Raw genomic sequence first — 22,547 nt, 5'->3', positions numbered from 1 at the left:
AAGACAGTGCATAAGGGGTAGTGGCCATGGAAGCATAAGGGCCATGGAGCCCAAAAGGAAAATCTGAAAAATAATAATATTGAGAGCATGGCATTGCGACGCTTGCAAGTGAGAGAGGGGTTTTCATGCCCCCATACTTCTATTTTGACATGGATTCAAGCTCTATTTAACCCCTTACATTTTAAGAAAAAACTAAACAAGGGTTTTCTGAAGAAAAGAGGCATTCAAGCTAGCAAGAAAGCAAGGAAAACAAGAAAGATTGTGGATCAAAGACTTGAAAAATCTTGAAGTTCTTTCTTCTTTTGTTATCTTTATAGTTTTTTTGTTTAGTTTTGATGGTTATACTTTTTGGATGCTGCTTTTAGTAGTTATGTGGAACTAAATTGTTTAATCTAAAATCGCGATTGAACCTAATGTAGTTTGAATTTTTAATATTTTTTTTATTTATGATTAATAGTGTTTGAGTTGTTTATTTCAATCTTGTTCTTATTACGTCTAATTATTTGATCACCAATTAGATTGATTTAGAAACCTAAACAAAACTAGAAAAGAGAGTTAGTGTAAGTCTTGGATAAAATAGCATATGTTCAATATCAATTGCATGAGACGATTGATTTGATTCACGTGTAAGGTAAAAATACACTTATATATCACATGTAACCATAATTAGAGGTTTTTTTAATTATAATTTGCATAGGAATATAGTTAGTTTGTTAAAAAAGATATTTTTATAAGAACATTGAAAGAGACTTATAAATATATTAGACTCTAGGTTAACAACTCAAGCTTATCTAGTAAGAAAAGAGAAAATAAAAGAGATTTAGATAAAATATTGAGGGGATATTATGATTGTAGACTTTTGATTAATTGATTCTAGTTAAATTGCTATTATTGTTATTTTTAGTTTTAGTTTTACTTTTTTTAATTTTTAATGATTTTAAATTTAATTATTTGAATAAGATTAAGTTGTGTTAATTTTAGTACTTAACAAAAGATTTGGACAATTCTCGTTACGAAAGAATTTTATTTTTTATTATATTATTTATAAATAATACTTGCACTTGTGTGATAAATCTGACCATAACATGCTAGAAGAGCTTTTATCCTTCAAATTCCTCCTTGAGTAGGCTTAGTAGACAAATATATGAAAGCTTCCATTACTTAAAATCTGTCAGTTAAAATTCTACTACGCAAGTATACGTATCGAATAGACAGTATATTAGCAAGTAGAGTATCGATCCCACAGGGAATTGATCTAAAAGTTTACTAAGTACTAAAATTATTGCAAATTAATCTTATCCAAACAATATCAAAATAATATCAAATCAAACTAAGTTATAGCAGAATTAAATTAAGAAAAATCAAAATAATAATACTCAAATAAATATCAAATCAAACGAGCCTAGGATTACATATCCCTCACACTTCATCTAAATCTTACCTCTCTTCCTTAACTTATCTCAATGGTTTGAATTGCTAACCTAGAGTCCTGAATTATTTATAAGGGTCTCCCAACTCATCTTATAAAAATATCTATTTTAACCAAAACACTATATCCCTATGTGAATTGAAATTAAAACAAACTCATTAAGTTCAGGCTTTAATTTGGCTACATATGGCCTATAGGTATATCCTTATCCTATACGCAAATCAATTAATATGATCATATGCTATCCCAATTTTAGTCTACACTAAACCCCTTTCCCAAGTTTGTTTAGGTTTCTAGATCAATTTAATTGGTGGCCATGCAATTAAAAGCATTAAGAACAAATTGGAATAAACAATTCAAATCCCATTGAAAATAAGCAAGAAAGTGATTAAAAATCTAGATTACATGTGGAGTTCAATTGCAATCCTAGAAAAAAATTAGCTCATAATATCTAATAAAGACAATATCCAAAGAAATTTAGCCATGAATCCAAGTCAAAGAAAATAAAAAAAAAACACAAAGGTAGAGAAGAAACTAATAGTTAGAGATGTATGATCTTGATTCTCTCTCCAATTCTCTTATTTCCTTGCTTTGTTCTTGGTCTAAATCTCCAGAATAGTTTCTTGCTGCCTCCTTTGCTGCCTCTCTCCTGCCTCTCTTGCTGCCCTCAAAATCTCTGAAAAAGTCTCCTTAAAAGGCTCCAAATAACCTAATTTGCGAAATTCCGTTAATGTCCTTTATTTTTTTAGGAAGTCGCGCAGCGTTGCGGCGCTACTTCTCCAGCGCTGCAGCGCTGAGCTCTCTGGAATTTTGTATGTGTGCTTCCTTTCATCAACGCTGCAGCCTTGTTCTCCCAGCACTGTGGCAGTCTATCAACTTCAAACATGAGTTTCACCCTGATATGTTAAGAACTGGGCAAAGTATAAACATAAAAGTTTTATCCCTGTCTCTTAACTTCTAATGGATTAAAAATCATATCAATTGGACTTCTGGATTGAAAGATTTGCTCCAAATACTGCATCATGTTCAGTCTTTACATCCTGCTGCAGTGGTCCGAATTGACAAATGTTTTGACCATGATCCAATCATAACTGGGTCAATTGGTGAACATAAAAATTGTTTCCCTTCTCTTATAATTGATTGGTCAAAGAATCACCTCATTTGGAGTTTTTAAAAAGAGATATGGTCAAAATATTGAAACATATACAAATGAACTATCACCATACTTGCACTGATTTTCATCAAATGAGTCTTTTTCATCAATTTCCTACAAAAGCCATAGGAGAAATTAGCAATAACTACTCTTAAAGTAATTTAAAATAAAAATAACCTAAAATTTAACTAAAATAACTTAAATTAATCACTTAACAATAATCAAACTAAACTAAAAAAAACACCTATAATGCTAAAATTCGAACATAAAATCTCAAAGATCTAGCTACTTAAACTCCCAAAATGAGTCAAAATAACTCTATATAATAGAGTTATCAAAATCTTACAACATGTAAATATCCAAATTTTAGGTTATGAAGAATCAAGTGGTTTAGTCTGCATCAAAGTGAAATTCTTTAGTCAAAATTTTCCTGTGTTTCGGTTTTTCTTTCTTTGATTTTCTCTGCCTCCCTCATTTTCTCTTCACTTTTTTTTTTTTTAAAAAAAGAAACATAGCCAGATTATTTTGATTTTTTCCCTTCTGGTATTTTTCATTATTTTATAACTAAAAAAATAAAAACGCTGCTGGGAAAAAAAATTGTGAGGGCCATTCAATTAGGCCCTGAATTAAGGCCGAATGAAAGTAAAATGACCAGTGAAATTGAAATCTTACTTTTATATATAGTAATAAATAAAGATGATCACATTGGTATAGATGACCTTCGATATAAACTCAGGCAAAAAAAATGTGTTTAGACGGGCTCAGAGTGCTGATAACCAGAAGGTCATGGACCTCCGCGAAGAGTTGTCAAGAATAGGACAGCCTCCACTTAACAGTTAAAGAGGCATGGCAGCGAATGCCTGAACCAAGGGAAACAAGCATCTTGGGCCGAATTCCTTCCACAAGCAGTGCAGATGATTTGCCCCGCATGAACTCTTCAAGAAGTTGTTATTCTCCTTGGACCTTAGATCATTTAAGACAGATCACCAGACGGAGAAATGGGTAGTTCTCCCCGAAGAAATGTTGAAGAGCTACAGAGAAGGCCACTGAACAGAACATATGATGATGTGAGAGCAGTTCCATACTCCGAGGCCTGTGAGTACTGAGTGGAGCATCTATTGTTACAAAGTCCACATTGCCTACCACTTGAGCAAAGCCTATGCCACCAGGTCGCCCAATTCCTCCCCCAACAGCATTGTACAAAAAAGTTCATACTCTGTACGTACTATTAGCATCTATCTTTCAACAGTATATTTTTTTTGTGAATATCAGCTGCTTATGTTCGTCACTTGAATTTGTTCATTGCCATATAGCTCCTGGCGTACGTTGTATGATAATTTTATGTCATGTTTGTGGTCAAACCAGTAAAAAATCAAAAAACCGGGAAAGGAAAGAAAACAAAAAAGCATCAAGTTGGCCAAGATCCAAATGCTCCTCGGGCATTTACATCAACAATTTTGAATCTCTCGACCCTAACCTTGTGGTGACCCAGCCCAGCGTAACATGCTCGAGTGTAGAAGAGAAAAAAGGAGAGATTATGTCTTCAATCTGAGTCGACTAGGTGGAATGCTAATATACCATTGGACCAACAGGCAGCAATGTTAGTTGGATGGGCTTTACCTTTGCCTTGGAAAATGGGTCAATGACAATTTGGAGCCTTACCCATGCTTCACTCGGGAGTGAAATCCAATATTAAGCTCTGTTCATAAACTGGAATGGACAAGAAAAATCAATAACATACCATTAAAACTTAAACTTGTTCCCAAAGTGGGGAGACAACTCTCAATTGGAGCCAATCGTTTGCCATGCTGTAACAGCACTCCTTGATGAATTTAGGGTTGACGACGGTGACAAAAGACGGAGGAAGTAAGAGGGAGAGAGAAAAGAGCTTGATTAAGAAAAGTTGTGAGTGATAAATTTTAAAAAATTTTAATTTTATCAAAAATACTGAGAGGATTTAAAATTTTTAATATAATGGTTTGTTTTATTAATTTATTATTAAATAAAAATAAAAATACTTATAATAAAGAACCCACCTTGACATATATAGAGAGGAGCAAATTCTTGTATATATGAAATTGATGCTGGAACACTGGATACCACACCCACTTGCTGTGGTGAAGGCCTTTATTGGAAAGTAGAACCCCACATAGAATGAAATTGAACATCTTAAAATCAATAATAATGTTTTTTACTTGATACATAAATGTGTTGGAGTGTGATTACTACAAATTAAGCCCTACCCCAAACTTCCTTTAACATGTTGTTGGAACATAGGATGCCATAATAATATTGTCTTAGAAACCATGACTTAAAAGTATACAAGGAAGAAAACGCGTGCTGAATAGTGATGATGGGACTGGGGTTGAGTTCATTCATCATGCTTCTTTTCAACAGCAAACTTAAAAACATTTTTCTTTTTCCCAAGTCTTCCTTGATTAGATTAGATCCTTTCAGGTAAAAGTTTGTCGGTTTGGTTGAAGATTTCAGTTTCAACATTTCCTCTTTCAATACTACATTGTTATTATTATTAGTATTTATGCAAAAAAGAAGAGAAAGCAAAATACTTTTTAGAGAGGTCAAGTCCTCCCTTCAATCTCCATTGCCTGCCCATGGATGCCCATATGTCCTGTATGACAGGATTGACCGTTTTCATGCCAGACATGGTTTGAAGACATTTGACTTGAATGAAATTTTTTTTGTTCCTATCTACATTTACATGAGCATGAAAGGTATGGTGGTGGTAGTGGAAGATATCATATCAAATGATATCAAGCAAGGTAATTATATGGGAATGGAGCCCACTAATAATGATCCTCTCAAGGACCCACCAAGATAGGATAGAATTTTTTTTTCAAAAAGTGGCACCTCCACCTCCCACCTCCCCTCCTCTCCAAGTTTTGGGCTTGTCTCGCCGTTACATTGCTTTACTCCACTATCAAAGTGATGAAATTTGGTGAGGCAACGCACTGTTTAGATTATCCTTAAAACACTGTTCGGATTGTTATCCTTTTCCAAATATGAATTGTCATTACATTTACATATAGTTCCACTCATTTCTTGGTATTGCTGTTACAACCCATACAGCTGAAGTTGTTTTCATTTTTGGATCACCCCTTCCAACTGGCTTAATTATGAGGTATGGGTCATAAAATGTTTTAGTTTGTAAGAAAGCAACGTAACCCAAATAATTATTTGAATGTTTTGATTGTTCCTAGTCAGCCAAAGGGTCGTTAGAATATCATATCCTGACAATAAATGTGCATTCTACATATACACACACTATACCAAAAAATACATGAATTTGTGGTCCCTTCAACCAATCAAAGGTGTTGAGGTTCCATCACCGTCATTAGATATGTGAACTTGTTGAACAAATTGACATTTTCTTCACACAATTGTGAATACCAAAAATTAAAAAAAAAATGATAACATTAAGAGGATGTAAAACAATAGAGTACGTACCGTGTGAAACTATTTATTTGATATGAGACAAAATTGGTGAGGTAAGAAAGAATATTTTGGTAATTAATCCCAAAGGCTGGGGTCAGCAGCCTACTACTTTTCTGCCTGATTTTAGGCTTTCTCTAGAGGATTACTCAGTGGCCGGCAGTTTGCAAGTAATTAGTGTGCTTAAATATGAAGTCATATTTGGAATCAGAGTATTCTACACTCTAATGCAAGAGGGTCCCTACTCCCTAGAGTGTGAATAACCAATAAAGATTAGAAGAATATGTTCGACTGCTCTGAAGTTTAAGGTTTAAAATTTCGTTTTTTAATCTATGGACCTAAGTAGTTTTTATACGTATCATTGAATTATAAAAATGCATGTAATCAACTGGTTCGAGTGCAATTGACAAGAAAAAAGAATGAATGAATAAAAGAAAATTAAGTGAAGGTTAGTAATCATATGGCAATCCATCTTATTGTTCTCCATCTTTTCTGGAGCTGGCTTTGATATTTCTATGAGATGAAGGCATGTTATTTTATAGGACTGCACAGTGATGCCCAGATATCCAGGGAGAATCAGAGAAATAGATTTTTGCTAAAAAAAAAAAATGAACAAGATTCGATGATTCAAGTCAGCAAAGCTTAGCAGAAAGGAAGGAGCTGCTCGAATGGTAGTAATGAAGAGGGCAAGCATAAATGAAACTCTAATGAACTGAAAACTAGGAGAAAAGGTATATGCAGGAGTTGCAGATATGAAAAACATTATAAAAATATGTAATCTTTCCTTCACCCTCAGGGATGGCCTAACATATGCATGTATTGATGAAGAAAACCCCTAGGCTTTAAAAAAACCTAAAGAAAATCCCAACTTTGTGCAAGCAAATTCAGGTCAAACTCCATCAATTTTGTCTCTCGTGCAAGCCTTTTTTTGATCAATGAATAGTCAATTGCCAGAGGGAATTAATTGTAAATGCTTTCCCTTTGCAAAAGGCAATGATGCCCTTTGGATTTGTGGTGTGCGTAGTCCTTAATTCAATCTACAGGCTTGGACATCTTTTTGGACCCCAATTTGATTCATAGACAATTACACATTGTTTGCAATAATGTAGTCTAATGCTTTGTGGTGAAGTGCCTGTAAAGCAGTTGCAACTTGGGATCATTGTTGAAAGTGAAAACTAAACAAATGAGGGCAAGTAGTTTGTGTTTTTTTTTTTTTGGAATATTAATTTGCTCCTTTTATTTTTATTTTTTCAATTCCCCTTCTTCTTCAGTCAAGGTTTTTGATATCTTGCTAGATTGCAGCAATCCAAAGCTATTTAATCAACATCTTGACTATTCAGAAGAACACTAGTACTGTGATAATAGAATGTCATAGGCAGCAATCATAAAAGCATATGGACAGCATTTCCCCTTTGATTGATACATGTTATGAATTTGGATTGATACATCAAAACCTCCCAGACCAGCAATCAATTTCATTTATTTATTTCTGTCACCACTAATTAACAACCTAAAAACATGAGAAGAAAGTGCTAACCCTAATCAAATAGCAGTTTTGACTCTTGAAAGGAATCCTTTCGGTGGTTGGAACAAGAGGTTTGGAAAAGGCTCTTAAACCAATCAAATTAGCACTAAACTTTTTATCTTAATTCATGATCCTAAGACAAAAAAGGAGGTCCATAAAGGAGTGGGGATGTGAATTGAAATTGTCATAACTTGAATGGGTGGGAATGTAAATATCCAAAACAGGACTTAAAACCAGAAAACATTGCATGGGCAGGGCATGGACAGAGAAAAGAAAAGAAAAGGGGTTTTTAACAGTTTTTGATGCTTTTGATGAGAAAGAGCAAAAGCAACCCTAAAAATGTCCAAAGATTGCAACTGCCTTTTGTTCCCGCTTTTTTCTCCCATTTTCTAATGAGATGTTTTGACTTTTTAAGCCCCCAAAAAACGAAAAGTTAGCATACAAAACAACCTTTGTTTGCGCTTCTTTACCTACTTAACGAAAACAAAGCCAAGCATCAAGAGAACAGTAACATAACGTAGCTTTGAGATTGTAGAACAAAAAGAAAGGAGAGAGAGAGAGAGAGGTGTAACGGGATGACCCACCACAGAGGCCCAGTGGCTTGGACAATAGCAATCTATGGTTTGAAGATCAGCAGTTTGACGAAAATGGCCAAGCAAGTTAAGCAACGAGCTACATCTCCTACTGAGACTCTGTCTTTGTCTCTCTCCTTTAACCCCGCCCTTCTCTCTCCTTCTCTTTCTCTCTCATTTTTGCTTCTCTTCATCTTTCTCTCCCCCGAGTCTACTCACTGTCTCTGTCAATGGACAAGCAGCAGCACCACCACCAGCAGCAACAGCTGTCTTTGGCAAAGAGTTCCAGGCAGCGTTACAATGAATGGTACAAGTTTAATTCTCGCATTGTTCTTCTAACTGTTATTGGGTACTTAATGGTTTTGGTTTAATGTGTTTTTCCGAGCTTTGATCTTTTACACACATCGCTACCTTGTTAAACGGGGCAACTCTCCTTTTCCTCACTTTGCCACTCTGTTATTCTTGCTGTAGTGATGCAAAGAATGTTTTTCTTTTTGTTTCAATTCTCATGTGCTACAAATATTTTGATGTTGTAATTTGCTTCAGGTTTAAGTTTTTTCTTTGCTTCAAGGAATGAGCTTTCTTGATCTTTGATGTCCATGATTTTTTCTATTTCATTTATTTTCCAATTCATGCGCTGAACAGTTGAGTTGCTAATTACTCTACATTGTTGTTTTGATTTACAAGTGATATTTGCTCAAAAATTGAATCCCAAATCACCCATTTGGTTGAAGCGTTACTCGCACACTCAAAATTTTTGCCTTGATCTTCTTTATTTCAAGATGTACCATATACTTTTATCTTCCAGCCATATATGTTCATCCTTTTCTTTGGGGTATGATGGTCGCTCTTTTATGTTTGAGTCGCTAAGTCACCATGACCTGGATGTTCAGCTTTTTCCTTTTATGGAGATGGGCAAAGCTACACGTGAACATTCCTAGAGTCTCTCTCTCTCTCTCTGGGTTTTTTGTCCTTTAGTTTTTCTCCCCATATTCAAAAGTGGTCCTTCTCTTAGTAATAAGTACAAGTTCTGTTATTGTAGGATATTTCGGGATGTTCCAAGTGATATCACTATAGAAGTGAATGGAGGGACATTTGCTCTACACAAGGTAATTTGTTGCGTTCTTTACTTCTGAAATTTGTTCATGTACTTTGGTTTTGTTGCATGTTTTTAGTAATTGTCTAAGCACTCCAATTATTCCCACCGTATAACTAGAGAATTAGGAAAAAGAGAAATGGCTTCAAATTGACTTGGGCTTGTATAGATCTGAAACTTTGTTCCTTGGTCGCCCCAATGAAAGTAGTGCAAATAGCAGAAATTGGACTTGTTTTCTGCATACTCAAGTAAGCATCATGGCTTGGTTGGGAAAATTGGGAAATTAGTACGGACTATAGAGAAATAAAGGGGAATTTTAGCAGACTTTGGAGAGAATCATATAACTTCCTTTCAGTACACATTTATGCATGAGCCGTATCCTCTCTGTCTCCTTCCTTTTTTCCCGGTTTTGGACTACTTAGTTGTGTAATATAGACATTTTATGGATTGTTGTCTATTTTCATTTTCTTAACTTTTTCTGTTTTTGGGTGATGCTCTTTTGTCCACTTATTGTGCCATGACTTGATTACTAATCAAAAAGCACAACCTAGGAGATCCTGTCATCCTGCATCATTTTGTCTTATATGCTCGCCCTTTTTGCTTTGAATTCCTGGAGTTCCACTGGCCGCCTTGAGATAAGATTGAGTCAAGGTTAGGATAAAAGGTGTATGACATGTGGATCTCAAGTTAACCTGGATCTTCAGGAAAAAGAAATGTTAGGAAGATCAAAGCAACACACAGCTTATGCGTAAATGTTTATTTGATATGTTTAACAGTGAAAGTGACAGGAGAAGGAAAGAATATCACAGCATTGATTGCAACCTGATACAGTTTTGTTAGGGATCAAATTGTGCTTAAGGAAAATTCTAGTTGGTATAGAGATTTGGCATCTTGAATTTTTTCCTTTTGTGGTCATTCTAGTTAACTGCTTTATGTGGCATTGCTGGCTGATTAATGCAAAGAACACAAGGCAATGCTATGCAAGATGAATGACTGGCTTCCAATTTGACCACACTCACAAGTACAAACAGACTCAGAAAAATTTAGAGCGCTATTTTCAGGGTGATCCCTTTGCGTGTTATGTCTTTCAATATAACAACATTAGGTTATAGTTGTCATTGAAGTAAAAAAGAATGTTTTTCCAAGTGCAGATTAATGTTAGGATATCCTCATGCTGATGACTATATTTGTTATATGCAGTTTCCTCTTGTCTCTCGAAGTGGGCGAATCCGAAAGCTAGTTGCAGAAAATAGGGATTCTGACATCTCAAGGGTGGAGCTTCTTAATCTACCTGGAGGTGCTGAGTCATTTGAGTTGGCAGCAAAATTCTGTTATGGCATTAACTTTGAAATTACATCCTTAAACGTGGCTCAGCTCTGTTGTGTTTCTGATTACCTTGAAATGACTGAGGAGTTTTCAAAAGATAATCTTGGTTCACGCGCTGAAGAGTACCTTGAAAGTATCGTTTGCAAGAACCTCGAGATGTGTGTTGAAGTTTTGCAACAATGTGAAAACCTACTTCCTCTTGCAGATGAGCTGAAAATAGTTAGCCGTTGCATAGATGCAATAGCCTCAAAGGCTTGTGCAGAGCAAATTGCTTCAAGCTTCTCCCGCTTAGAATACAGCAGTTCAGGTAGACTTCATATGAACAGGCAAGCCAAATGTGAGGGAGACTGGTGGATAGAAGATCTTTCTGTTATTCGAATTGATTTGTATCAAAGAGTCATGACAGCTATGAAATGTCGTGGTGTCCGTCCTGAGAGTATTGGCGCATCCCTTGTAAATTATGCCCAGAAGGAGCTCACAAAGAAATCCAGTTTGTGGAATCCATCTGGCCAGACAAAAGTTGATTTGGTTTCTACTGGGCATGAACGACTTGTGGTTGAGACAGTTGTCAGCCTTTTACCTGTTGAGAAACTTGCTGTTCCTATCAGTTTCCTCTTTGGACTTCTTAGAAGTGCAGTGATGCTTGATTGCACTATAGCTTGCAGGCTTGATCTAGAGAGGAGGATTGGGTCCCAGTTGGATATTGCAACTCTTGATGACCTTTTGATCCCATCTTTTCGGCATGCAGGTGACACTCTATTTGATGTTGATACAGTTCAGAGGATATTGGTAAACTTTTCACAGCAAGATGATAGTGAAGATGATATGGATGATGCGTCTGTTTTTGAATCTGATAGTCTTCATTCACCATCCCAAAGTTCATTGTTTAAAGTAGCAAAATTAGTGGACAATTATCTTGCCGAAATTGCTCCTGATGCAAACCTCAAGCTTGCAAAGTTTATGGCAATTGCAGAGACTTTACCTACACATGCTCGTACTATCCATGATGGGCTATATCGAGCCACTGATATTTACCTGAAAGTATGTATGCTGATATCTTCATTTTTTTAGATCTGTAGCCTGTTTGCCATTTGCATCAAACTAACATGTAATGAGTTCCTCAGGTTAGTTTATGCCATATTAAAAATAAATAAATTTCTGCATATCACACACATATCTTGTTGGTTTAATCTTGATAAAAAACCATCTTTATCATTGGTTCCCCAAAAGGGTAGAATCTGTTCCAGGATAAACCAAATTTAGATAATTCTTCTGTCCTGGATTAGGGCATGAAACTTCATTTAAGATATAACTATAAGTCATTTATCTATGGTAATAATCAATCTCTACAACTCTCTAACTTTTAAATGAATGCATGTTCAGGCTCATCAGGGTTTACCAGATGCAGACAGGAAGAAGCTCTGCAAACTGATTGATTTCCAAAAGCTCTCACAGGAAGCTGGTGCACATGCTGCACAAAATGAACGCCTTCCCCTCCAATCAATAGTCCAAGTTCTTTATTTTGAGCAATTAAGGCTACGAAATGCTTTGTGCTGCTCTTATGCTGACGATGACCACAAGCCAGTGCATCACCAGTCATGGCGGATCAGCAGTGGTGCACTCAGTGCAGCAATGTCTCCAAGAGACAACTATGCATCTTTGAGGCGAGAAAATCGAGAGCTAAAACTTGAGCTTGCTCGGCTGCGGATGAGATTAAATGACCTAGAGAAAGAACATGTTTGTATGAAGAGGGATATGGCAAAGTCTCATTCTCGTAAATTTATGAGTTCTTTCTCAAAGAAAATTGGTAAACTAAGCTTCTTTGGACATAGTTCCTCTAGAGGATCAAGTTCTCCATCGAGGCAGTCCTACAGAACAGATTCTAAGGTGATTGAGAGGACATGTGCAAGCACTGATTAGGTAATTAAAATTACATGGATTCTTTTCCCTGTATTTGTTGAGATAGGCCATGGTTTTGGTGACCTTTTATGTTAATGTTTTTTAACCTTTTCTTTCGACCACGCTGTATATGAGTTGTGATGCTTTGAGTTAGCAAGAGTCAAGAGTGGGGGCTCTTCTCTTATTGCAAGTTATGGTCTCTGTAGAAAACAGCTCTGATATAGTTTGAAATTTACCTGAAGAATTTATTGTTCACAGAAATGTCCATTTACAGGTGTTCTTATTGCATGACTTCATTTTATAACAAACAAGAAGTGCATGCAGTTCTTCAAGTGGAAACCCATATTATGGGCCTTCATGACCTGGACGGCAATTTGGCTTTCTCTGCAGTACCCTGAAGTAAATTTTGTGAATAGTATTTGAATGACATTTGTGGCTCCTAAATAATCTATTTACCATTGAAATATAAATTTGGATGGACTTTACTTCCCCCACCCCATGTTTTTTCTCCTTTTCTTGATTTAGTTTGTCAATATTTTTTAGTTATTCTACTGGCAGCTCTAGTATTTATCAGCAGCTTTGTTTTTTTTTGTCTAATGAATCTCCTAAGTTCCTTTCTGGCTTCTGAATTGCAAGAATTGCCAAGTCCACAAGTAGTAGTCAAGGCTCTCCATTTGTTCAAATGATCACTCCCACACTTGCAGCAAATTTGATTTTATATCTTAAATTTGTGTGGTTTTTTGCTTTAATTCAGAAATTTTCTAGCAGAGGGCTCAACCTGCATATGTTAAAGGTACCAGTTTTCTCTAGGCCAATGATTTGCCAACATTCATCAGTGAGCTTTATTTCACTATTGACCATGTTCCTCTTTGTTGTTAGGAATGTAGACATTACAGTGTTTGTAATGATTTTGAGTACAATTAAGACACACAGTAGAGCATAGGAGATTTTCAGAATCCAATGTTCACAAGCTTTGAAGGAAGAAATCATAAGGAGAACATCCATACAAGGGCACATGGCATCATTGCATGCAGATTCAGGCTAAAAATTGAGCATAGAGCTAAAATTGTAAAGGACATATTGAACAAATACATGGGACAGAGACAATTATTAGGGACAAATCAATCTTCATTGAACAATGTTTGAAGATTTTGGCTTGTTTGTCTGTTTGTTTTTTTTTTTTTTTGATAGAGAGAGAGAGAGAGAGAAAGAGAAGAGAGGGAGAGATCCATTGATTTGCAGAATTCAACAAGTAAAAAAGCCTGGAGATTCTGTTGACTCTGTCACTTTTCTTTTCCGTTCCTCACATTTGGTAGGCAAGAAAAAAGATACTTTCAGATGAAGCTGCTTACGGCCACTGTTATGTTTCCTTAAGCAAGGTTTCAAAATGGTAACCTGTTCTTTACATTCAGTCCCTAGAGCATCATCCTGTTTTAAGGCTGCTGCTGTACTGCTGCTAACCTCACTAAAATGGTACTCTTTATTGTCCAGAGATTCAAAGTCAGATGTATAATCTGTCACTGACATCTCTTTAAACTCTCTGTAAGTGCTCTGGTGCTTGGTTATCATCTCAGCAAGGGATTCAAATTGTGATGGGCTGTTGAATCTCTCACCACATGCTTGCTCCTGAGGACTTGCCTCTTCCCAGCAAGTGGCCTGAAATTGTTGCCAGTGGGATTGGCAGTGGTTTTGGTGCTTGGGTGTTGTAACAGGAGATGATTTTCTCGGTGACGTTTGTTCTAGAAGTTGCCTATGCGCCTTACTTTTGGGAGACTGCTTTTGCTGTGTGGAAGGTTGGATGCTGTATCCCTTGGCTTTTATCAGTTTATAGATTTTACGATTAGGAACAATGTAAAAAACTCTCCCTAGATTTAATACAGACTCAGGTCTAACCACAATCCATGGATACTCAAACACATCCGGCCGAGTAACGCTGTGCCTGGGGTTCTTCTCCAAGACTTCTGCAGCAGTAATGGGCTCCTTGCGAACCTCCACATGCCTGCCCGGATGCACCAATTTCAGCACACCTTTCTCTCCTTCTGTGCCTCCCATCTTTTGATCTTCATCAGCAAAAAGAAAAAGGGTCAAGGAAGAGGGAATACACTGCATCCCATTGTTCGTTCTTATACTCTTAAATCTCTTGGCAGGGGAGATGAAATCAATGAAGGATCTTTGGAGAAATGAGTATTCTAGTTTTAAGAGTTTGTCCGTTTATACATTCTGCTTGAGATAAACAGATACAGATTCGTAGTCATCTAGGGGAATCCTTTGTCCCATTCAGTGTTGGTATGGTATCCAGAAATGGCTATGGAGCCTGCTTCGTCAGTTTAATCATGTATGTATTTCGAGGAAAACTGGTTAACGACATAACGGCTACCACTACATTGTTTGGTTTCACACCGGGGAAAGACTTACCTGGACCCTGTTCAAACATTATCCCGTCAAATTCAAGGACATTGTTGTTAAATAGGCGCTGTACCAAAGCTGATCATAGACAGAGGAGAAACCATTGGCAATGCCACCCACAAGAAATCTTTGCTTAGATTCTTATGAATCAATTAAATGGTACAGAACTTGAGAAAAAGGTCAGCCATCATCGTGCAGCACAAAAGCAACTGGATTAAATTATTGTGAGATTAAATTTTAGAAAGGTATATTAAAAACAATTTTTAGCATTTTTAAATTAAATTTGCTTCAAACTAGAAATTAGAAAAACAATTATATTCTCCTTATATTTTTATTTTTTTAAAATACATCAAAAAGCTAACATGATAGAATGTGTAACACCTATACTTATAAATTTTTTAAAATTTTCTACTTACTAGCTGCCAGATTAAAACACTATTTACAATTTTTAGCAAGAAAGTAAATAGTTATCTTTGCACCACCCATTTTAATATCAAGATGAATTTTAAAGTGTATAGACACATAATGAGCTGTGTTGTCAGAGTGTACTGGAGGTCACTTGGCCCCATTTGATTATATTTGCTATGGTGTTTTATATATATAAATGGTTGGGACCTATATGCCATGGATGGCAGATACGAGTAAACCTATGCGCCGGTCATAACTCGATATTGGATTGTGACAAACTTGATATCTATCTAAAATCTCAATCCCTTTTTAAGAAAAATGCAAAGGAATAGAAAACATCAAGATCTAAGATAATTAATTACGCCCACGTGCATTATGTTTTTATGGTTTTCCATTTTCGTGGGTTTATTTCTTCATCTTGGCAGTTTCATGTATGCATAATATAAAAGAAGAATGAAGTAATCTGTTCTCATCTCTACTTTTAATGAATTTATAAGCTACCGTTATAATTTGATACTGTTGAAGGGAACTAGTACTTACTATCTGTAGGCGTCCATTACGAGCACATGGGCTTTCTGCCCACAACTCGCATTTAACCTGAATTTAGCTCACAAACAAATCATTGGACGGACAATGGCCGCTTTCAGTGAGACAAGTTTTGAGATTACCACATGAGGAAGAAAAGGTGGTTTTTCCAACAGCATTTCAAGGAAACAACGAAACAATCTTAGATCCTACGGAGAAAAAGGGGGGCACTGGGAACTGGTCCAAGGACAAAACAAGCACATATTCATCAGAAGCAAATATCCCACCATCCCACAATACGTGACAGCTCCAAACAATTTTAAACTAACTTATTCTTATTCTGAAGATTTTTCCGACTCTCTTACAGTGTCGATGCTCAAGCTGGTGATTTGGTATAGAAGCGGATGCCCACAGCCAATCCCAAGATTAGCAGGGGAACAAGGAATTGGAGAAGCTTTATAACAAATTCTGAGGTCTTGTCCTGGTCATAGTGAGGCTGCTTGGGCGGAGTGTACTTTGTCTTAGTGGGGATGGTTGACGTATCAATATCACCCACATAAAACTCGTCCATCATTGCTCTGGCACTGCTACTATGGCCAACATCCTCAAAATCATCAGTGGCATCCTTCCCTGCCAGCCATACATCAAACCAAGGTTATTCCCATTTCTCCACCTTCTTACAATAATTTCCACATAGATTATACAAAATAGGTAAAAAATTATGGTATTTCTCATACCCGTGGCAGACAACAAAACCTCATCACCACCAGGATGGTCCTCCAAGAATTTAGTCACATTGTATACCTGCTCACACAGAAGATATGGAATTCAAAAAGAGAAAAATGGAACCAAAGCATGATGCCAAATCAAAACTACGTTACCTCTGGAGTAAAATAAGCAATCAAATTAATCGTAGACGATATCTAAAGCTGAACCCTGCTACAAGTACCATCAAACAGGCTTTGATCCCACATAAATTTTTCGGTACAACTTATCATTATTGTTGCTAACAGCCCCTTAAATTAATGAAAAGAAAATCCTATTCACGACAGATTCTAGAGACTTTTATTAAATAACTGATAATGTTGCTGACTTCTGAACCTCCAAAAAGATTAAAGCAGAGTTATATTTAATGTTAGCACTAACTGTGGAGAAATAAATACAAAAATTCAAGTCATTCTCGTTCAAAAGCTATCTACTAAAGCAGTGAATATGTTACTCCAACCACTGAATATCATTACAACAATACTAGTTCATTTTCCAAGCAACTTAATCATCAATAAAAGAATACAGCCACCTAAATCACCATCGACATTTTCAAACTTTTCAAGGAAATGGAACACTAAGTATATCAACACAGCGAAAACATTCTTTACATACCAAGACATAGGCAGTATGGTACTAGAAACCAACATGTTCACTGTAATTTAAGGAAGATACACACAAATGGCTGATCTCTTTTAATGAAAATAATTACAAACTACCAAGAGAATACATTGTACAAATTCCAACATGCAGAATTCATCAAATATAGTGCATTTAAGGGGGGAAACTTAATTCAAAGGCAGCGTATCAATTGTTGTAATTACCAACCAAATAAGTTAATAATTAAGCAAATCCAAGGAACTCTGTAGCAGAGGGCCTGTTCTTGCATGCAGCTCTAGCAACCATCAGGATCAAAAGAAATTATGAGATTTAAGCAAAAGATTGCTTTTGATACTGAATATGATTATTTTTGAATCTGACTTATCAATCCACCCATAAGAAGAGAATTGAAAATTTTTTCCAGTTTCATTTATCTTTCATATAGGAAATATGAACTGCGGAGTATCCTAAGCTTCTAGAGATAAGTCAAACATAAAGTGCACCAGCTATCTGCCTCAATGAGAGATCCATCCATTTAGATTCAAAATTTTCTTATGATCAGAACCGAATTAACAAAAATTAAACAAACAAGAAGATGTCACCTTCTAATCAAATTAAAAGAAAAAGGCTTCCCCAGATCCAACAACGCTCAAAACTTGCAAATCAGAATGAAATTAAAATCCCAACTTTTGCAAATTATAAACAAAATAAACCATTTTTAAGCCAAAAAGAACACAACCCCGGATTGGGTAAAGACCAAAGTAGATCACGTAAGAAATTGTACCAAAAAAAAAAAAAGGAGAGTACCTTGCCCTCAATGACGAGCCAACAGTCCTTGGGATTGTTGTGTTGAGAAACCTCAGCCAAAGTATAGACCTTTCTGCCTCCACCCATATTTTCTTCCCTTCTTTTTTGGTTGTTTGAGGAAGAAGAGCAGAGATTTGCTGATCAAAATGAAGTCAAGTTGATTGTTGCTCCCTTGTGGTTGCCACAGGCTCTGTTGTTGGTTTTGAATAATATAATTATAAATATAAGGGAAGCACAGAGAGGGTTTGGTTGGTAAGGTCAATGGAAAATTATTCTGATTGGCTGTGGGGTTGGTAAGACTGAGAACCGTGGGTGAGAGGGCTGTGTCACCAACAACCCTCCTAACGTTGCTTGGACTATTTAGGGAGTTTGCAATTTTGATCCCTTTGCTTTTATGTTATTCCATGATTGGCCTTTTCTTCCCCTTTTGTGATTTCTTAAATGGGAATTGGGATGCTGGCCTTTGACTTTTGTTATTGGTTTTTCTTTGATTGTTTCTTGGATATTGACTTTTTTTTCATTCATGTGCTTTCTTATTTGAAAAAAATGTTTTAGTACATGACAAAATTACATTTGATCAATTTATAATCAATATGAATGTTGATTGATTGTCAAACCAATGCATGAATCTGATTTAATAAATAATTGTGATGTAATGTTTGAAGATATTTAGTGAAATTATGATATTATTTTTTTGGTATAATATTCAAAAAATTCTACACTGTTTAAGAAAATTTAAATAAATTTTGATTATTTTATTAAACTTTTTATATTTTTATTCTAGATTAAATAAACTTTAATTATTAATTGACTAATTACAATTAATCAAAACATCATTTGTTATTTTATATTCACATGACACTTATATAGAAGAAAAAAATATCGTATGATCATGTTATAATGTTAGATTAGTATATTACTTTATCATCTATTATGATATATCAATATATCATATCATCATTAATTATGATATGTTGGAATATAATGTTAGCACCATACAATATAAAATAACAAATAACATTTTAACTAAGTCAGTCATTAGTCATAAGAGCTTATTTAACTCAAAATAAATGTATACATGCTTAATTTAGTTTAAAATAATAGTGTAAAAGGCTTGATTGAATGTAATAAAAGTATAAATGCTTATTTAAAATTTTTTGAACAATTTAAAACCCTTTTTTATATTTTTTTAATTAATTTTGATATTATGTATTGGTCATTTTTGAGAAAAATAAAGTTTAAAAGTACACAAATATAAGATAATTCAAATATATGTTGCATGAGTTTAAATCATATTAGGATGATCTTAAAATATAATTTCTTAGACATTCAATGAAAATAAGGGTTTATATTTGATGTTATATAGTATTTATACTCTATCATTTAATCATAAAATGTTATTTTATAAATATATATACAAAGATAAAAATTCAAAAATCTTTTTAAATAAATATTTTTAAAATTTTGAGTGTTTATTTTCAACTTAACTTTAAATTTATTTATTAATAAGATGGTAACATTTAGGTCATTGATAGTGTATAAATACTATATAATACAATGCATCAAATACAATTTGATCAAAATACCCATCAAGTCCCTGTTTTTATATATTTTTTCAATTTAATCTCAGTACTCCAAATTGAAGAAATTTAATCCCTTGATTTGGATATGGCATTGACATGCTAATGTGTCAGTGCCACGTGGCAGATCAAGAAAAATTTTTTTTAAAAAAATTTTTTGCCATGTCGTAGAAATTAAATTGAATAAAAATCTATAGTACAAGGACTAAATTGAATAAAATTGAAGTGTTTAAGGATTAAATTAAAACAAATTTGAAAAATACAAATCTTTACCTGGATAATAAATATACTTATTATTAAACCAAATGTTTAAGTGCAAAAAGATTTATGATATTAAAAAATATATATAAAATATCCAAGTACTCTAATAATAGCCTTTCAATGATATTTGCCATGTTTAATTGTAAACTTAGAAAGTTTGCAAACAACAAAAGCTATATCTAATTTGGTACAATGTGTAACATGCATTATGCTACTTATGACACTTGCATATTTTAATTGTGTCGTAGCTCTCTCATAATTCTTAGTCAATTTTATACTCAAATCATAAAGACTATTAAACTCTTTGATTTCCAAATGACTATATTTGTAAAGAATTTTCTCCATGTAATGTGATTGATTCAATGAAATCACATTTTGATCTTTTTTTATTTTAATTCCCAAGATTGTGTCAACTTCATTGAGATCTTTCATTTTCAAAACTATCGTCAAATATTTCTTAGTTTCAACCATTCCAAGCATATTTGAACTAAAGATCAACAAATCATTTACATAAAGATAAATGATTACACCATAGTCTTTTGTAAATTTAAAGTAAATGCACTCATCTACATTATCATGTACAAACCCGTTTGAAAGTATAATACTATCAAACTCTTCATGCCATTGCTTTGGAGTTTGTTTCAATCCATAAAGAGATTTGATTAGTTTACAAACCTTCCTCTCATTTCTAGGAAGTATAAAAGCTTAAAGTTGCTCTATATATATTTCTTCATTAAGATCTCCATTTAAGTACATCCATTTGATGTACATGTAATTTATGAATCAATGCAAAAGCAAAAAGTGTTCTTATGGGTGTTATTCTTACTATCAGAGTATAAGTATCAAAATAATCAATGCCTTCTTTTGGCATGAAACCTTTGATAACTAGTTTAGCCTTAAACACTTGCATTGAACCATCTATGTTATATTTCCTTCTAAATACCCATTTATATGGGTTTTGATTCATGAGGAAGATCAACCACAACCCATATTCTGTTTAACAAGATTAAATCCATTTCATCATTTATTGCTTCTTTTACAAAAAGCTACATCCTTGAAGACATAGCTTATTTGAATATTTTTGGATCATTTTCAACGTTTAACAAATTAGGTATCTTTTTATACACTTTGTTTCTACTTCTTTCCACAAGCAATGCTAATGCTTGTGAGTCAACGAAATCTGGATTTAAGTGCTTTCTTCTTATGATTCTTTGACTTCTTCTAAGCTCAATTTGAATATCATCCATTTTTCTTTTACTAGATGTATCACGAGAAGTTATATCACTTTGGTCACAACTTGGAACTAAGACATTTTGTTCACAACAAATTTATTATTAGATTTATACAAAATTTTTTTAATAAACTCAATTTGCATAGACTATATAATAACATTTGATTTTAATTTGAAAATTCTATATTCTATAGAATGTTGGGCATAGCCAACAAAAATACCTTTCATTCCTATAGGTCCAAGCTTTGTTCTTTGTAGTTCAGGAACTTTATAAAATGCCAAGCAACCCCACACTTTAAGATATTCCAAGTTTGGCTTTCTTCAATTCCAAAGTTCATAAGATGAAATCTTAACATTCTTAGAAGGAACTCTATTCAATATATGACATGTAGTTAATAAAGCTTCATCTCATAAATCATGCAATAGATGTGCATTCAATAAAATAGCATTTGTCATATCAACCAAAGTTCTATTTTTTCTTTTAGCTAATCCATTTTGTTGGGATGAATAAGAAGCACTTTTTTTTTTATGTGTCAAATCATTTTCTTCATAGAAATTATCAAATTCTATAAGAAAATATTCTTCTCCTCTATCACTTTTTAGAATTTTGATTTTGTTACCTTTTTAATTTTCCATTACAGATTTATATTCTTTAAATTTTTGAAAAATTTCATCTTTTGTTTTAACTAAATAAACATAAGTGAATCTAAAATAATCATGTATGAAAGTTATAAAATATCACTTTCCTCCTTTAGTTAATTTTCTATTTAATTTAAATATATCAGAATGCATAATATCTAATAATTGTGAGTTTTTTCTACACAACGAAAGGTTTTTTTATCATTTTTCCTTGTACTGAACTTGTACATGCCATTACAAAAGCTTTTCCTACAAATAGGTCACCATTGAATACTATTACATTGTCAGATTTTATTACAACTTTAAATCCTTTCTTTACAAGCAAACTAGTAGAAACTAATTTCTTTTGAATTTCAGGAACATGGAATACATTGAGTAATGTTAGCTTTTGTGGAAAAGTGAAATTCAACTCAACAATTCATTTTCCTTTAACTTTGGCTGTGACATGATTTCCCATCAAAATATCTTCTGGTTTATTAACTTCCATGTAAGTGTTGAACAAGTTTTTATCATTGCATACATGAATTGTAACACCAGAATCCAACCACCAATCTTTACTTTATTGAAATCAATAGCCATATTCAATTCTGTTACCATTCCAATATTCATCATCGAAACCATGGTAACCAATTCTTTGAGAGCCTTTTCTACTATGTTTGATTTTTCAGGATTTTTAGAACCAAAATTCTTCCTGTTTTCCTTGATTTGCACTCACTAGTCATATAGCCCTTTTTTTCACAATGGAAACAATTTATATTTTTCTAATCTTTTTTCTTAAAAGCCTATCTTGAAACTTTCAATGCAGATAACTTGGATTTTGTAGAATTCTTTCCAAAATTATTGAAATTTTGACTCACAAGATTCACATTTGAATT

The 22,547-nt window shown here is 34.1% G+C and overlaps 3 protein-coding genes and 1 pseudogene across 3 annotated transcripts; 2 read left to right on the top strand and 2 right to left on the bottom strand.

Moving 5' to 3' along the window:
* Nucleotides 1-3,229: 3,229 nt before the first annotated feature.
* Nucleotides 3,230-3,927, top strand: LOC149527663 (uncharacterized; annotated as a pseudogene).
* A 4,281-nt stretch (nucleotides 3,928-8,208) lies between these two features.
* Nucleotides 8,209-13,477, top strand: LOC110409986 (Phototropic-responsive NPH3 family protein). Its single transcript, XM_021419537.2, has 5 exons — nucleotides 8,209-8,436; nucleotides 9,172-9,238; nucleotides 10,426-11,592; nucleotides 11,935-13,243; nucleotides 13,330-13,477. The coding sequence occupies exons 1-4, from the start codon at nucleotides 8,360-8,362 to the stop codon at nucleotides 12,469-12,471; spliced, it is 1,848 nt and encodes a 615-aa protein (XP_021275212.1). The 5' UTR covers nucleotides 8,209-8,359; the 3' UTR covers nucleotides 12,472-13,243; nucleotides 13,330-13,477.
* A 127-nt stretch (nucleotides 13,478-13,604) lies between these two features.
* On the bottom strand, nucleotides 13,605-14,885 carry LOC149527662 (uncharacterized). Its single transcript, XM_089782393.1, has one exon. It carries the CDS (start codon nucleotides 14,557-14,559, stop codon nucleotides 13,696-13,698), a length of 864 nt encoding a protein of 287 aa, XP_089638519.1. The 5' UTR covers nucleotides 14,560-14,885; the 3' UTR covers nucleotides 13,605-13,695.
* Nucleotides 14,886-15,905: 1,020 nt separating this feature from the next.
* LOC110429463 (cytochrome b5) lies at nucleotides 15,906-18,231 on the bottom strand. Its single transcript, XM_021445517.2, has 3 exons — nucleotides 17,962-18,231; nucleotides 16,527-16,593; nucleotides 15,906-16,419 (listed from the first exon to the last, which is right to left on the bottom strand). The coding sequence occupies exons 1-3, from the start codon at nucleotides 18,046-18,048 to the stop codon at nucleotides 16,166-16,168; spliced, it is 408 nt and encodes a 135-aa protein (XP_021301192.1). The 5' UTR covers nucleotides 18,049-18,231; the 3' UTR covers nucleotides 15,906-16,165.
* Nucleotides 18,232-22,547: the final 4,316 nt, after the last annotated feature.

Source organism: Theobroma umbraticum, unplaced genomic scaffold (assembly GCF_002168275.2).
Source record: "Theobroma umbraticum cultivar Fairchild unplaced genomic scaffold, ASM216827v3 scaffold_44.0, whole genome shotgun sequence".
Classification (NCBI taxonomy): Eukaryota; Viridiplantae; Streptophyta; class Magnoliopsida; order Malvales; family Malvaceae; genus Theobroma; species Theobroma umbraticum.
This window is presented reverse-complemented; position numbering and strand designations above follow the sequence as displayed.

What these genes read in the sequence shown, in the direction of transcription:
- LOC110429463 (XM_021445517.2), bottom strand. Translation starts at nt 18,048, where the DNA reads ATGGGTGGAGGCAGAAAGGTCTATACTTTGGCTGAGGTTTCTCAACAC. An exon ending in GGCTCGTCATTGAGGGCAAG is followed by an intron (nt 16,594 to 17,961) that starts GTACTCTCCTTT and finishes CTGTGTGAGCAG; the next exon opens with GTATACAATGTGACTAAATT. An exon ending in GGTTTTGTTGTCTGCCACGG is followed by an intron (nt 16,420 to 16,526) that starts GTATGAGAAATA and finishes TATGGCTGGCAG; the next exon opens with GGAAGGATGCCACTGATGAT.
- LOC149527662 (XM_089782393.1), bottom strand. Translation starts at nt 14,559, where the DNA reads ATGCAGTGTATTCCCTCTTCCTTGACCCTTTTTCTTTTTGCTGATGAA.
- LOC110409986 (XM_021419537.2), top strand. Translation starts at nt 8,360, where the DNA reads ATGGACAAGCAGCAGCACCACCACCAGCAGCAACAGCTGTCTTTGGCA. An exon ending in GGACATTTGCTCTACACAAG is followed by an intron (nt 9,239 to 10,425) that starts GTAATTTGTTGC and finishes TGTTATATGCAG; the next exon opens with TTTCCTCTTGTCTCTCGAAG. An exon ending in CCACTGATATTTACCTGAAA is followed by an intron (nt 11,593 to 11,934) that starts GTATGTATGCTG and finishes ATGCATGTTCAG; the next exon opens with GCTCATCAGGGTTTACCAGA.